General features: G+C 48.8%; 1 protein-coding gene across 1 annotated transcript; it reads left to right on the top strand.

Moving 5' to 3' along the window:
* The first annotated feature begins 1,320 nt into the window (after positions 1-1,320).
* LOC135385363 (low-density lipoprotein receptor-like) lies at positions 1,321-5,504 on the top strand. The gene is made up of 2 exons (XM_064614653.1): positions 1,321-1,396; positions 4,406-5,504. Exons 1-2 carry the CDS (start codon positions 1,346-1,348, stop codon positions 5,234-5,236), a joined length of 882 nt encoding a protein of 293 aa, XP_064470723.1. The 5' UTR covers positions 1,321-1,345; the 3' UTR covers positions 5,237-5,504.
* Positions 5,505-17,129: the final 11,625 nt, after the last annotated feature.

Genomic DNA, 17,129 nt, shown 5'->3' with positions numbered 1-17,129 from the left:
ACGCTATTCAATTTAATCCGGGTGCCATCTGAAAAAATCCAGATGCTATTCAATTTAATTCAGGTGCCATCTGAACTAATCTATAGTGCTTTTAAGCACCATGTGTTCACACAAGGGACATCTGTGTAGTGGAAGAAAAAGTGAAAACGAAACTGCTGATGGAACTAAAGCTGTTCCGTATCTGATGTGGAACATTCGCATGACGCTGAAATATCGGGAGTTGGAGCGGAAGTATAGCAAACGATGGCACTGGTGCTGTCGTCTGCTACAGAATATCTTCTGACTGAACTGCAGGATATTCCACATGGTTAGAAGAACACGAAAAGGCACCACTCACATAGCAGACGACACCGCTGGTGCTGTCGTCTACTACAGAATGTCTTCTGACTGAACTGCAGGATATTCCGCGCGGTCAGCAGAGCGCGAAAAAGCATGATGCTCATAGTAGACGACACAAGTGGTCCTGTCGTCTGCGAAGGAATATCTTATGACTCTGCCGCAGGATATTTTCTGCGGTTTGAAGAGCACGGAAAGACATCACGCACATCCTGCAGCTTAGTCACAAGACATTCCGTAGCAGACGACAGGACCAATGGTGTCGTCTGCTATATGAGTCATGCATTTCGTGCTCTTCTAACCGCGTGGAATGTCCTGCAGCTCAGTCCGAAGGTATTCCGTAGCAGACGACATGACCAATGGTGTCGCCTGCTATTCTTCCGCTTTAACTCTCGATATCTCGGCGCCGTGCGAATGCTCAAACGCAGCAGAACTTAAGACCTGTCAGCAGCTTTCTACTTCTCCTTCCACTACATGTCTGTAGAATATTCTGCGGGGATGTCCCTCGTGTGAGTACACGGTTATAGTGCTTAAAAACACCATGGATTAATTCAGATGGCACCCGGATTAAATTGAATAGCACCTGGATTTTTTCAGATGGCGTACGGATTAAAGTGAATGGCGCATGGATTATTTCAGATGGCACTTGGACTAAAGTGGACGGGAAAACCTGTAGTTAACAACAAATTCATCGACGTGAAAAAATATAAACTGTGCACAAGTCTGCATATTCGAGCAGTCAGAACATGCCGAGGTATTGTCGGGGTACTGTTGCATTCGTTGATTACTGTCGGGGTGTGGTATTTCAAAATACACGAAACTCATTCCTATGCGTGAACCTGCTCTTCCTACGGCAACAACAGGTCGCAAAGCGCAGACGGTAGCAGACGTTGATAGCGATAAGTGCATCCGCACTTTCTATACTTGGATTCAGTCACGTGTTCAAGTGCAACGTCACGCATCCTCTTTGAAGAAGGAGTTTCACTCACTCCTCGCAGTATTCCTTAAGATGCAGACGTTTACCATAGGCCTCTTCATCGTTGCAGCTATGCTGATAACGGTACGTGTGCAGGAATCTGTTGGCGAGTAGAGGGTTTCCATTATAGCAATTCCCAGGAATTGATAACATGCGTGCGGCTTTCCTCACCTTTGAGTGCGGAAGCACGTTCGGTGGGGTGTCGAAGTACCAACAGGAGGCGACCTAGGTTAATATTCTGGTACGTCTTATTCTATTAACTTCTTCAAAAGAGACGCAGACTTCGGTGGGTCGTGACAGATTGAGAAAGGACTGCCACAACGCTATTCTTGGGTGTAAAGAGACAACGTATGCAGTTTGATGTTACATATATTCGGGTGCCACTGAACCCATACCGAATTTCGTATACTGCGATAGCGCACGCGTCGTTTTCAGTTACGGGGAACAGAGGCATATGGAGAACCATGTGTCAACCGAGTTTGCTTTGTGAGATTCTGCTAGTATCCAACTGTCCTGCGTAGAACCCATAGTTTGCGATAATTCATAGAGCTGCGTGTACGCGGCTAGTGCTAGTGGTGGTGGTGGTGACGAAAGCTGCCTTGCCGACGCGGCTAGTGAAAATCGGCTATTAGCTTTCAGTCGACTAATCAGGAGCATTCCTGTTTGACACTGCGTTTCCTGTCACATCGTAACCAAGTTTTAGGTTTAGGACCAAACCAAAACACATGCAAGCACAAAACATATTTGTAAGAAAGATCAAGTTTCGCATGAATACACACGTGAACTGTGTCAAAGATTCTCGGTGAAACGGAAAGCGTTGATGCTTCACTCAATGCCTTCTTTGTCACAGTGTTCGAAATGCGGTAGCCTTAGAAACTATTTCTGCGGCTCCAACTCACAACAGCACTCTTGTTCGAAATCTGATAAACTGTCCGTAGGCTTGTGTCGACAGAAAAGAAAACGCGCCCCAGGTAGCATGTGGTAGGATAACTGACGTCTAAGCATGGTCTAAGTTCAGACTTTCAGGCTAAATCTAAAGGGCCACTAGACCTCTATACGGTGTTAAATGTTTAGTCAACGTCTGCATGAAGACGTCTACTATACGTCTATATGGTTAGATGTTACGTAGACATCTGAATTACGAAGCCTGCTATAGCGCTACGAGGTTAGAGGTTAGATGGTGTTTAGATATCTACGGAAATTGTTGTACTAGACATCGCTGAGACGTTCCATAGTAAAAGTCTACTTTTTGTAACGCACTGTTACCACGGGAGAGGGAATCAAAAGAAAGGCTTGCCCCGCCCCAAGGAGAGAAAGGAGACAGGAGAGCAAATTGGTCACAAGTTTTTCGCGCCGGAGTACATGCTACATCGTCCGTGTTGCAAAATAGTTCGCGTTCAAATGCTTGAGAATAATGTGCCTCCAAGGTACAGGTACAGTAGTAACTTCGGACTGCCGCTCGAACTTAATATTTTTCTTCTTTTTTTTTTTTTTTCGCAATTCGTGCAACATTGCACAGCACGTATGTGGGAGCGTTTCAGACAGTCGCCACCGCATAAATAAGTCTGTTAAGAAACGTCGATGTATGCGGACGTCGGCTGCGCATCTCAAGCAATTCGCGTTTCGTCTTCAGCATTTTAACCATTTTTGAGGTATGTAGACGATGTGTATGCTATGTCCTCAGACCCCGTGAGGCAACATTTCCAAGTGGCAACATGTGGCTTGGTATTTCTTTTTTATGTGTCTAGCAGACCACCACACTTTGCCACTTTTTAACTTTTTAACGAAATGCACGTGTTAGACATGACTGTAGCAGTTTGTATTTTAACTACAGGATGGGACGACCGCAATGCTTGTAGCGGGCTACACGATGCGGCATGACATGCGGCGTTGTATTGCCGCGCTACATAGGGGTGTACAATATAAACAAACTATAACAATATTCGAATAAAAAGCCGGACTCCAAGCCATGCTTTTATTCTTGGGAAATCGCTGTATGACGCCAACAGTTCGCCAAATACTCCATAAACACAACAAATGTATAGCCACCGGCCACGAAGTAACTCTACAGTGGATTCCTGGGCATTTGGGTGTAGAAGGGAATTAAGCTGCAGACGAACAAGCGGACGTAGCACACCAATCTCTCTCTACATCCGGTGATATACTCAAAGTCAGATGTTACATCTTCATTAAGGTCATAGTCGCAGGATGTGTGCAGACGGGTACAATTGCAGAGTGATTCGTCGCTACTACATCGCATAGATCCGGAGCTGAAGTTCTGTGTTCCGTCTACGTTACCGCGCTCTGTTCAAACGTTTTTACACTGGTGTCGGTTGAATGTACCTTGTGGCCTTCATGTTCTTAACAAAGTTGGAAGAGTCGACCCGTCGAATTGTTCGGTTTGTGCAACGGTGGAGGATAGTGATCATATTATAATGCACTGCCCTAGGTGTGCATCACGAAGAGCTACACTGAAAGTTACACTTGATCGACTGGACAATGGGGTCTTCGATATAGTGAAGGCATTAGAATTTTGGGCACCGAGCACGAGGGATGCTGCCTTGGCGGCACTTGTGAAACTTGTTCAGAGCTGTTGGTGGGGCTTCGACGATTCTCTGTTCATGATCTTGGGATAATTGTGAATAGTGGACTTCTAGTGAACATGTGAGTACTGGACTTCTCAATAGCGAACATGTGAGTAGTGAAGAGCGAATTTGCGAGTCGAGCACATGAGAAGTATTTTGGGGGGTAGGGTGAGGGGTGAGAATTCATGTTAGAAGTGGCAGAACAACGTCGGGAGATGAGTTCAACTTCTCCTCTTCTTTTTTTTTTCCTTACAAAAAGGCAAACAATATTTCCATAGCGATAATTTCTATCGTATCCGCATTATATTCCAGATCCCTGGTATGTCATAGTGTGTACATGCCTACACCCCCACTTTCTTCAGAATAGTACATCGTTTCTCATGTTTACTTGCGTGGTCTGCTTCAAGTTTGGCATTAAGCACTTTCAACAGTTACTATTCCTATATTGGGCTGTACTTATGTTTGTTGTGGTATTGACCATGTCGTAATTACAAAATTTCAAATCCAGGTTTGTCGCGTTGAGCAAGACTGCTATGGAGATGACTGTGACATTTGCAAAGGGTTTCTTTGTGACAGCGGTAGATGCATTATGAAAGAATGGAAGTGTGACGGCAGCTCGGATTGCCCTGACGGCGAAGACGAACCGCAGGACTGCCCCGTTCCCGAATGTGGCGAATCCGGTTTTCTCTGCAAGCCGCTAAACAGGTGTTTGCAAAAATTACGCGTGTGCGATTTATATAAAGACTGCCCGGATGGGTCTGACGAAGCAGACTGCGAAACGCGACCCTGCGACGGGTTTAAGTGCAATGACTTTAGGTGCATTAGGGCGGACTATAAATGTGACGGCGACAACGACTGCAGAGACGGTTCCGACGAAGTGGACTGCCCTGTTCCCGAATGCGGGGATAAAAAATATTTGTGCGAACCCTTGAAGAGATGTCTCCGAGAATGGGATATCTGCGACTTCCGAAATGATTGCCCCGACGGCTCAGATGAACAAAATTGCGATGAGTACGATTGTGGCGAGGAGAGGCTCAAATGCGCAAACGGCAAGTGTGTTAATAAAGATAACAAGTGCGACGGCGACGATGACTGCGGTGACGGGACTGACGAGGAGAACTGCCCCCTGCCAGAGTGCGGAGCTGGCGCACTACTTTGCGCGACGAAGCTGCGATGTATCGATGGAAATGACATTTGCGATTCCTTCAATGACTGTCCTGACGGTTCAGACGAAGCAAACTGCGAAGGGTACGACTGTGGAGAAGGTAGATACAAATGTTCGAACCACAAATGCATTCCTGACAGGTACAGGTGCTACGGTAACGATGACTGGCTCTGATGATGAAGGCTGCCGTGTCAGAGTGCTCCGCGGAGGAACTTCCCCGCGCATCGGCAAAGAAATGACTGAGCAAGTACGAAGCTTGCAACCGCAATGCTGATTGTCCAGATGGTTGCGACGAACAGGATTGTGATAATTACCAGTGTGACGGGTTCAAGTGCAACAACAATTGCATTGAGGGCGAGTATGTCTGTGATGCATAGAGCCCGGATTTTTAGGCACGAAAAAATCTTGTTTTGAGCCCCAATAAAAGGCGATAAAATTCCGATATATGCACTACAAATGCATTATGTGCGCTATAAATTGTTTGCTTTCTTTTTCCTTTGTACCTCTGAAAGTAAACAAAGTGAATAAATTAGTTCCATTTGCAAGAACAATACCGGAAATGGGAGTTGTGACTCTTATTTCTAATCTTTTTCTAATCTTTTGCACACACAAGATTCGCTATAGCAGGCAAATTTGGGGGATCAAGTCTGCTTACACTGAAAGTGGCGTCACTTCATTCGTGTTACCTATCACCCTGTGTGCCCGTGAGAAGGGCAGCTTCCTCAGGTTGCAAAACCTTTATGGATTGTACCAGAGCTGTACCTGCCTTCGTATCTCACGCCCCCTCCTCAGCATTTCACCGTGTGTCGAATTTGTTGTACAAAAAAAAAAGTCGAAAAGCTTTGACGGGGGGTGGGGAATATGTTTAATAGAGTGAAAGACAAAAGGAAATGTCAGCCAGGCTATTGCGAGCTTGCTATTCTGAAAAAGAGAAATATAGATAAAGAAAGGGACTGAAAATAAACAAGAAGAAAGAAGGAAAAGGAAAAATTAAAGAAAAACAGGCACGCAGTGCACTGCAGTACAGGCACGAATGTCCAGTCAGAGGGCACACCGGCGGCGAATAGCTTAATGGCAAGCCGAAAGTGTAAGTGGTGGACGTGCAGTGGCAGAAGTAGCAGCTGCGGCGGCTCGTCTCGCAGCCGCATCTCCGCGTGTGTTACCGGTCAGGCCCACATGACCGGGCACCCATTGAAGGTACAAAGCATGATTATTGGCACGGAGTCTGTTGTACATCTGAACGATCATGCTGGGTATATCCTGTACGAGGTTGGGGCGGGGAGACATCAAGCGGAGAAGAGGCGCCTTGCTGTCGGTGAGGACGACCCATTTCCCAGGTGGTAAGTCAGTAATGTATTCCAGGGGGTAAGAATGGCGAACAGTTCAGCCTCAGTGGACGATATGGGGTAGGGCTGTTTATAGGCCTGTTCATGCTCTGTATCGGTAACGTAAAAGGCTGCACCCGATGCGTCAGGCATTACGGAGGCATCGGTGAAGATTTGTCGACAATGGATTTGAGTAGAGGTGAGGTTGGTCAAAGCGAGTTGTTGGGCTACCATAGAGCTGATAGCCTGTTTTCGGGGAAGGTCTGGTATAGTGGCGTGGATGCGAGGCCGTTTTAAGGTCCACGTTGCTGGCACAAATGTAGTCGCAGGTGTCGAGGACGGGAGATAGTCTCGTAAGCGGGCAACTGCATTGGCAAAAGCGGATGCAGGGCAGCTCACAGCAATGCGGCGAAGGGGATGAGAGGGTCGCGTCAGACAGCGGGTGTAGACGCGGAGGGTGGCTGAGTCCCGCAGAATGGGTATAGGCTGCTCCCGAGCTTCGGCGAGTACGGAATATGTCTCCGTTGTTCGAGGTGTAGAGGAGGTGGTGTTACCCTACATGAGTCCTGATCGGCAATGATGGAATGTCCCACCGGGCAGATGGTCGTGGCCTCACGCTAGGACGGTGCCGGTAGAATCGGCTGCCAGGCGCAGTGCCGCGCGCCAGCAGAGGCACGTCTTCATCGTCGTCCACGGGCCGCCACATCACCCCCCCCTTCAGACGCGGAGCGGTGCATGTGGTCGTGGTCCGCGTCGATACCATGAAGAGGAGAATGAGGACGAGTCGTGGATGGTGGACGACTCGACACACAGCTTGTGATTGTGGCTGTTCATGCAGCAGCAGCGGGATGGCGGGAACAAGAGCGCTGCGATGCGGGCGGGTTCCAGAGATTAGATGTGAGTGCTGGGCGGTTGCTAGATTGCGTTCAGTGGCTGCTGATTCCGTTGAGTGCGATGAGTTGCTGAGCGTTGATTGTTGCTGAGTGAATGCGTTGAGTTGCGTTGCTGAGAGCTGATTGTTGCTGGGCGAGTGGGTTGCTGAGTGGGCGACAGTACCGCGACCGGTACGTAAGCGTGGATGCTGTTTGTCGCTAGAGAAATGTCGGCCGGAGAGGATCATCGTGGAACAGATGGAGGCCGGAAACTCAGCTTACAGTGGTCTCCCTGCGGATTCCAGGTGGAACAATGGTCCCGGTGCGACTTGCCTGCTAGAGAGTGGTTCGCTGCTGGTTTGCCGAAAAATTTAGGATGGTGAATGGCCGAATTACGCCGAACATGGTGTTCGTCGTTCAGGTCACCAAATGTAGAGGAGGTGGTGTTCCTCTACATGAGTCCTGACCGGCGATGATGGAATGTCCCAGCGGGCAGATGGTCGTGGCCTCACGCTAGGACGGTGCCGGTAGAACTGGCTGCCAGGCGCAGTGCTGCGCGCCAGCAGAGGCGACGACCATCTGCCCGCTGGGACATTCCATCATCGCCGGTCAGGACTTATGCAGAGGGACACCATCTCCTCTACAGAGGGACACCAAACAAACACGGAGACTGCGGGCTTTGAGGTTCAGGAGCTCCTGCTCTTGGGTGCAGCTGAGGGCATGAAGAATCGGGAGGCTGTATCGCAGTGTGTCCAAAACAAGAGCCGTATGCACCCGGTGGAGGTCCTGGCAACACGGGCCCCAGGACGCACATGCGATACGTTTGAGGACATTAACCTGGCTGGAGGCTTTCGTAACAAGCGCCTTCATGTGAGATGACCATGTAAGGCCTTGGTCAATTGTGAAGCCCAGGTAACGGCAGGTTTTGACAAAGGTCAGGGGCGAACCTTCAATGAAGAGTGGATATTTGTGGAAAGATCTCCGTGAAAAGGCCATGGCTACAGTCTTGGCGGGTGAGATGGCTAGGCCGCGGTCGGCAAGATAGTGGGCGATTGTGTTCAAGGAGCGTTGTAGACGACGTTGGATCGCATAACGACGAAGAGCAGAGATTCAAATACATATGTCACCTGCATAGATTGTGATGTGGGTGTCACTAGGCAGTTGTCAGGGAGGGAGGCCACAATAATGTTGAACAAGAGGGGCTGAGTACGCTTGCCTGCGGGACGCCTCGGTGAACGGTATACAAGGCGGCATCTCCGTCAGCAGTGCGGATAAAGAGGGAACGGCCTGCGAGGAAGTCTCGGATCCATGATAGGGAAGATACCCCTACGTTAGCGTCCTGGAGAGCCGGAAGGGTGGCATCATGTTGGACACTGTCATAGGCTTTCTTGATGTCCAGGAAAACAGCTGCGGTCAGGAAGCCGTCCGCGCGAGCCTGCTGCGTCTCACTGACCAAAGCAATGACACTATCGAGTGACGAACGGCCTGAGCGAAAGCCCATCATTGTTTCTGGGAAGGAACGGTCACTCTCAAAGTGCCAGATGAGACGGGTGAAAATCATACGTTCCAGAGTTTTACCCACGCAGCTGGTAAGGGCTGTCGGGCGGGAAGAGTCGAGGTGATGTGGCGACTGGCCGGGTTTGAGCAAGGGGACAACCATCGCCAATTTCCATTCCTCGGGGATTCGCCCCTGCTGCCAACTGTCATTGAAGAGGCGTAAGAGATGCTGCTTCCCCATATGCGAAGGATGCTGGAGCGCCTTGTATGAGATCTGGTCCGCACCTGGTCAGGTATGTTGGGGCGATGCACATCCCAGTAAACCACGAATATCCTGGAGACGTCCAAAATGTGTCGCAGACGTCCAAGACGTCGAGACATCCCATGTACGTCCCAGGGATGTTCGTGATTGGATCCAAACTATGTCGCAGATGTCACAACTGTAGCTATGTTTCATGGACGTCACATGGACGTCCAGTCTGTCTCCTCAAAATATTTTAGTTGTTGGGGATATCCAATTTTGTACATCCCCTGTACGTCCCAAAGCGAATATCTTGGGTACATCGAGATTTGGATATTCTGAGGTGATCGCCATCACGAACCAAAAAGTACGTGCAAACAGGGGCTGAATGACGTTTCTCAGAAACAAAGGGCGGTCCTGTGCAGGATTGCAGGATTTTGCTCCTTCCAAAACTGACTGTTTATGATACACTGAGCACTTATTGCGAAAGAGGCAGAGATGCGGAATTCTGTGGCACTCTCAAATTTGACTTTCGATGAACCTACTGAGTGTCTTAGACCAAGAGGAGTAAGAAACACAGGCGTTACCTTGTTGCAGAGTTAATACAACACGCAACTCCTCACATGACTGTTGTTTTTCTGCATATAATTGAATTATACTTAGATAGCTCACCCACCGTTTTGTTTCGGAGGCGAGCAGTACTCTCGAATTCGCGGAAGTTCGCGCGACAAGCAATATATAGTATTTGTTTTCTCTTGAAAAGGGAATGCTAGTACCTTTCGAAGCTTTTTGGACTGTGAGCTTTATTTAAACCGCCGCGCTCTGTGTCCGTTATGGGAAATACCAGAAACGGGCACAGAGGGGAAACAGGGAACGAAATAGTTATGTGGTGACCACTCTCTATAGTTACGGGTCCGTTAATGGTGCCGACACCCCCACCCCCACCACCAAAGCTCTCGCAAAATGTTTCAATATATGTGTTCGTGCGCACGGATCGCAATTGGTGGCGCCAATATCCTCTGAATGTCCGAATGTCCATTAGTTGAGTTAGTGGGACGTCCCGTGGATGTGGAAAAAGCGGGACAAATGGCCATCTATTGGACGTACAAAAGACGTCTATAGGCTCTGTGCGGACCTCCCTGGGATATCCGAATGTCACGCTCTAGATGTTACATGGACTTCGCTGGGATGTAGATGGTTTACTGGGATAGGGCAGAGTCTAACTCCTGGAGGGTAATAGGTAAGTCCAGGGCTGTGTTTCTGGTGGATGGCATCGGAGTAGTAGCAGCCTGAGTTGAGGCAGGCAAGGTGGTGAGGCGGACACAAAAGTCTTCCGCAATGTGAATTTCCGCGCGCGATGTGGCCAGAGACAACGAGCGGAACGGGTGCCGCTGCGCTACAGGTGTCGAAAGGCCCTTAAAGGGACTATGAAATTTCCCGAACCCCCATACTTTTTTTCGCTAGAAACTGTTCTTCCCGCCGAGGAACTGATATGCCACAAATTTTTCCGGACGAAATCGCTCTACTCTGCGAAGTGCGCGCGCTCGAAATGTCTCTTCCGCGTTCCTCCTCTCCCGTGCACATTCTCCCATCGATGGCGTAAATGTATGGACCGCACTTCTGTGCCCCGTTACGTCACCGGTGTTGCGCAATGGCAAGTAATGCTGCGAGCTCGCTGTGGCTGTCGAGTGTCGCCAGAGGAGGCACAGTAAGCCGGTTTCGCCGCCGCGAAAATAGCGTCGCCGCTGGCATTTCCCGCCAAATTCCGGCTATTTACTTTCCATTGGCTCCGGTCCCCCACGTGACCTTTCTCGATCATGATTGGCTGAGGCTCATTTAACCGGTGGATTCGCCCGCGTTCGTTTCTCCGAGGCGCCGACCCGTCTCACCGTTGTGTAGCTCGCGTCTACGTATGTGAGCAGGCACTGATTTCGTTTCGTGGATTTCGAAGATCTTCGAGCCATGGACGAACGCCTGAATGAAAGGTAAGCAGACAAACGTATGATGCATGCCAGTGATCAGACTTTTAATACTGTCGCCTAACTGTGTGCATGGAGGTACGCCTTGTCCTGTATTACATCACTTTCTGCCTGTTATCAGTCATGATCTGGTTGATGATTCTGCGTGGCGTTACTTGTTGCGTTTTGTTCCGCTATTTGAATGTGTCTGATGTTTAATACACTAGCGTGCATGAAAAGGAAAACAGCGTGCATCGCGTACGCAGGGCTCCTCCAATTTTGGCATTAGTCGACATTAGGCGCGTAACGCTGCCATGTCTTACAGAGCGTATTCAGCCAATTAACGTTGCCTGTGCTCGGGTTTACCATATTATTAACAGGTTCCCTTGTTGTTGTTGTTGTTTTTTTCATTCAGACACCGACAGCTGTTCGTGGCCCTGCGATCCGCGAGCATGTGGCCCCTGTCACCAGAAAATTCGACAGTTGTGCTGGGATGAAGCGGATGGCTTCTGCGACTCATCACGTGCTATATATATATGTATAATAATATCTACTTTCTCCAACGGTTCCCTTAAGGATTGTATAATATGATAGTCACGCTCTCTGTTGCTCGGCACTATCTATTCTCTATTTATTCTGCAGTATTTTGTAATAATCGTGTAGATTTACTTGCATTCAAATGTTGCTTCTTGTGTATATGTTTACCGTGTCAACAAATTTGTACATGTGAATTCCTTCATCTTCTGGATTGTCATTTTCTGCTTCCGGATAAAATTAGCAGATGGCCTGGTGAAGCGCCCGGAACAGGAGGGGGGGAGAGAAGATGAGTCAGAGGCTGTGGAGAGGGCACGCAGCGCACATGCGCAGTTCGATCAGCCAGCGCGCGCTTTTTGGCGCCGTTTTCCGGCTATTTTGTCGTGATTCGTTACGGATGATCACGTGGTCAAGGGGGGCGGTGGTTTTCGTGGCGAAACTGTGGAAGCTACAGCTGCACTCCACTGGTGTCGCCGTCCAGTCGCACATAGAAGGTCACAAGGTTTCTGGGCGCGTCTGATGGTTGAAGTTGAAGCATTACGTTTTCTTGGTTGGAGGCGTTCGGGTAACACGCTATAATGAACAGCCTTTTGCGTGTGAATCGTTTGCTACAGTTGAGCTGGCAAGTATGACATGTGAGCTGTACGTTTTCATCGAATGTATTCGTCCCCTGCTCTGCGGCCGTTCACAACAAGGAACTCAAGTACCTCCGTGGCTTTGAGAGTTTTGCTGACGAGTTACGTGGGCCTCTAGCGATTCACCGCAACGTGTATTGGTTGTATCGCCGTCACCAATGGAAAGTGTCTGGTGGTTGCTTGGCATTGCAGTTATATTTACGTCAGTAGCAGTTATGTTTACGTGTTGGCAATCTGACATCAAAGGAAGTGCGTTGTGAAGTGCGACTGTGATATTTGGAAGATGCCCCCTTTGTTGCTCGATTTGTTTGCACGAATTATCGTAAAAGACTGGGTAGTCTAGTGTTTTGTTTTACTTTGTTTCAACTCGCGTTCTTCGCCATCATTACTGTTATTATTCAAAGCAGCTTCGTGCCCTCAGGTGATTTTGATTTACTCTGGCGAGCTGCATTTATTGTTCTAGAGATGACTGTATTTCCTTCCGTCGAAGGACTTCTTGTTTGCCTAAGATTATGTTTCATGCAAGAATTTATTTATGAGCACGTCACGTATTCTGTATTCAATGTTGAGCACGTCGTAAATCTGAACATTTAGCATTGCCAACCATCATGCCTACAAAAACTCAGCTGTAGCGTATTGTGTAAGAGTATTCTGCACATCGTATTTATTTTTGATGAGTGTTTGTCGTTTAACAAATTTATTGTTCAACCAGGTTTCCAATACTGTGTAATACATCCATAACCTTAAGACTGGGGGACACAATCTCACGACACCAGTTCGCCTGCTTCATTGCCCCCTTATATTATTGTGTTACGTAAGCTTGAAGTCATCAGTTGAGGTAACTGGAAAGAAGCAAAACCCCCAGTACTGACGTAGCATGCCCAATATTTAGCAGTTACAAAAACGACAACTAATTGGTACTATTTCAAGTAAACTGCTTGTTGGTCTTCTGGCGGAAATCTGCTTTCTTTGTGAAAGAACTGTTCCATTTGCCACCGGGACAGAGTCCTCGCTATGCAGGCTCCTCCGAGGGTGTGGGCACACTTGTATGTGCGTCAAGGACGAGGGCATCAGGCTCAAACAGCTGAAATGTTGACATTTAGCTAAAATAGTACAATAACTAAGACCTAACATCTACATATACAGATTATATGCTATACATGCACAATTTTTATTCTTAATAGAAGACAGGATATGTTCTATTTTACACTGTCACACAGCTCATCTAACAACTGTATTGGCACCAGTGTTACCAGCAAATAAGGGCTGAAGTAGCTGCACGGCCATGCAGGATCCCCAGAGCAAGTTGAACTAGTTGAACACAGCAGTACACCACTGGTATGATAATAGTTGGTAGAGTTATTTTTTGGTAATGTGAAACAAAGCGCAGAATTGTAGCAGGAACAAAATCTCATGAGGACATGGTGCATCAAAGGTAGGTTCCTTTAATTTAGCGGTGACCTGCAGAGCACTTGCTGGAGTTGAAGTGGCATGTTACCCTGGTGAAAGACTTCGGCTGCCATACACATGTGCCCTGATTTGAGCGAAGAAAATAACACAGTATACAACCCCAGTTCTGGTGAATGCAAATGATGTAATCTAACTGAGCAATGATTATAAGATAAGAAGTGTAAACAAGAAAATGTCCCCCTCAATATCATATTTGTGCACATGATAAAGCAAACTGTAAATAAAATAACAAAAAGTTATTAAAAAAAACTTGTGAACAATATACAGAGCTCGAGTGGCAGGCAGGACACTGCATTAAAGAGGGATCTGGAAAGAGGGCGCACAGCATTTGTCTGCTCTGAATAGTGGGTTACAATGATCATGCTGTCTCACCTAAGGGGTTTCAGGCTCCGCTGAGGAAGTCATCTGTAAACATGAAAGCAGATGAGTGAGAGAAAAGAATGGATACGTATGTTCAACATATTACATAAATATTCTATTGAAGTATGGTTTCTCAGATCATGCTAAACGAAGTGTACTTTTATCAACAGTGCATCACCTGAGTTTAGGGACTAGATTCGGTAACTTCTATTTTCTTTTTTTTACTCTCTCTGTGCGGTAAGCGGCGGCAAGGTTCAAAGTCACGCAGATGAGAATTAACCCATTTACGCAATCCTGAAATCTAGAGACCTTTGTTAGCCCCAATAACGAAAAATACTCACACCTTTGCGCCGTTTAGGTGGATGTGCTATCCCCGGTGTGGACAGGTACTGTGATGGTGCTACACCTTGATTCAGACGACACTGAGCTCGTTATCTAGTACGTTGAAGAGATTCAGCGTGCTGTTCGTAAATTCGATCATGCAAATGTCCGCTACAAAACATCGTCTTTCCACTCCGGCGGTCCGATTGCTTCGTGGCATCAAAAGCTGTCCGTCTCGTCACTGGGAAGCATGAGACATTGGATACCAGGCGAATATTGACGTAAATTAGGGCAACCAACTATCCAACATCGTCTCGGCATGTCGACGAAAACCACAGGATGCGACTATGCGACTGCGATAGACTGCGACCATCGCGCGGAAGCTGCCGTCATGGAGATTTCCACTCCCGATGAACGCATACGCGGGATCCTACGGCGCATGCTCCTGGCGGGATCCTTCGGCTCGGCATCACGTCACGATGACGTGTTGCCTAGACGGCCGTGGTCCCGTCAAGTTGCCCGCGGCGCTGTGTCTCCGTTCGGCAGCTTGCCACGTCGCGGCGCCAGCTGTCCTCCCTTCGCCGCTCCGTTTAAATTCGCTCCCGAGAATACTCCTCGCATGGTGAAGGTAAAATTTTGGTCCTAGACTCGAAAAAAGGTTTTCTTTCTGATGAACGAGAAAAAAATCATTTCATAGTCCCTTTAAGCACACCTCAAATCCGAGACAGAGGTGTGCGGGTCGATATGGACGATGCAAAGCTGTGCCAACGGTCCTGTGTGAGTTTCTGGAGGCGTCGCTGAACAGCCTTCTGAATCCGTTTCGCAGCCTGCCGGTCATGGCGTAGGAGGGTGTGCCGTGCTCGCCGTTCTGTGCGTCGCCGGAGTGTACGGAGCCGCTCGTGTTCCGCGTCCGTAGCGGAAAACTGAAGTGGGACGCGGTGCACTGTGGTTGCTTCCTGGGTTGCGGTGGCCACAGCGCGACAGAAGTCTTGCGCATTGCTTAGCCCGTCACATGCAAGGGAAGACTCGATCACTCGTGCGAATCGTTGCCAGTCGGTCCGCTTGACGGAGTGCGAGCTGGACGATCGGCGGCTGTGCGGGATGCCGACCAGGACAGGCAGGTGGTCGCTGCCAAGGGTGTCCGCATCAACATTCCAGGGGAGCCGATGGGCGATGGACGCTGACGCGACGGTGAGGTCAAGACAAGAACAGCGGTAAGTCGAGAAGACGAAAGTTGGTGAGCCATCGTTTAAAACGCAGAGATTCTTGTCCGCGAAGGGGTCTGCTAGTTGCTGGCCTCTGGTGTCAGTACGCATGCTGCCTCAGACTTCATTGTGGGCATTAAAGTCTCTGCAGAGCACGAAAGGAGAGGGGAGGCCAGCTATAATGGCGCCCAACTCATCCACGTTGTATCTGACCGATGGTGGGATGTATAGTGAGACTATGGTGACGTCAAGTGAACCCACTCGAACTGAGCAGCAGACGTAGTCGCAGCGATTCCAACTGTTCGCAGGTCGCGCTAGATCACCGGGAGGTCGGCATGGACAAAGAGCGCAGCACGGCTAGTCTGTCCACGGGGCTCCGAGACAAAGGTCACGTAATTCGAGAGACGAAAGTCATCCTTAGTGCCGCTTTCCGAAATACACAACACAGGGAATTTGTCGCGCCACACAAACTGACGGAAGTCGGACAACTTCGACTGTAGGATGCGTGAATTCCACTGGAAGATCGTGGTTGATTCATAATGAACCATTGAGGCGCGAGGACGACCATTATTCATTGTTGGGCGTAAGGAAGGAGCCAGTACGGAGGAGTGGTTTGAAAGCAAAGTATTGCTTGAACTGCAGGTAAGTCTGCTGCCGTTGGAAACTGCTGGACAATGGCGCGTAAGGCGACGAAGAGCATTGCGACTACAGTGCCAGATGTAGTGCTTTGTCCCTCCAACAGACGCGGCTTCTGAATTTTAGGCTCGGGTGTCCGCTGTTCACTGGGCTGGGCCGCGATGCGCGCGACACGTGGCACTTGCTTGACGGAAGAGGCAAAAGATTTCGAAGAGCCGTGATCAGCGTGTGCGGGTGCCGTGGAACAGCCAGATAGGCGCAGGAAGTGGGCAGTGCGGAGATTAGTGGAGCGAGGTGGAGAAGCATGCGATTTTCCACTGAGCATACGCCATCGGTGTGCAGCTGTTGCTGCCCTTGCAACCGTACAGGCACTGCAAGTTTGCCACCACAGTTTGCGCATGTGGGGTCACATCGTGAAGTACATCCCAAGCAGCACACAATATTAGGCCTATAATGGCTGGTCATTTGCGATCCGGTCCAATATGGGGCCCGTTTCGCCAAGATTTCCCCATGTTGGTTGAAACTGGGCAATATGGGCCCATATTGCCCAGTTTGAGCCAATATGGGGAAATTCTGGCAATATGGGCCCTATATTGCCCGTGTACACCCAATATTGACTGAAAATACAGAAAATGGTATGTACCTGTGTTGCACAAATGCCCAAGCAGCACTGCAAGATTGGACGTTGAAGCGTGTGAAATGCCCAATTCAATGCGTCGTTACATCCAACAACTTCCCGCAGACGATACACATTGTTCGAAACAGTCAACATACGTGACAATCCCATCGTAACATTCACTAGAACTCGACAACTCAACTTCCCACTTTCTGGAAGCAGTCGCCATCTTGCTTCGCGATGCCAATGCCACTCGGTCGTCCCGACTAAGAGCGAGCGTGGTCGTTTGAGCGAAATCACGCGTCCTACAACTAATGCACATGCGCGACAGTCGGATCGGACGTTTCATAGGGGCTAAATTGTCGCTGGTTCCTCTAATGATAACGGAATTGCGGCA

Source organism: Ornithodoros turicata, chromosome 2 (genome assembly GCF_037126465.1).
Source record: "Ornithodoros turicata isolate Travis chromosome 2, ASM3712646v1, whole genome shotgun sequence".
Lineage (NCBI taxonomy): Eukaryota > Metazoa > Arthropoda > Arachnida > Ixodida > Argasidae > Ornithodoros > Ornithodoros turicata.
Note: the sequence above shows the minus strand (reverse complement) of the source record. Positions and strands in the feature narration are given on the sequence as shown.

What these genes read in the sequence shown, in the direction of transcription:
- LOC135385363 (XM_064614653.1), top strand. Translation starts at nt 1,346, where the DNA reads ATGCAGACGTTTACCATAGGCCTCTTCATCGTTGCAGCTATGCTGATA. An exon ending in TTGCAGCTATGCTGATAACG is followed by an intron (nt 1,397 to 4,405) that starts GTACGTGTGCAG and finishes TTTCAAATCCAG; the next exon opens with GTTTGTCGCGTTGAGCAAGA.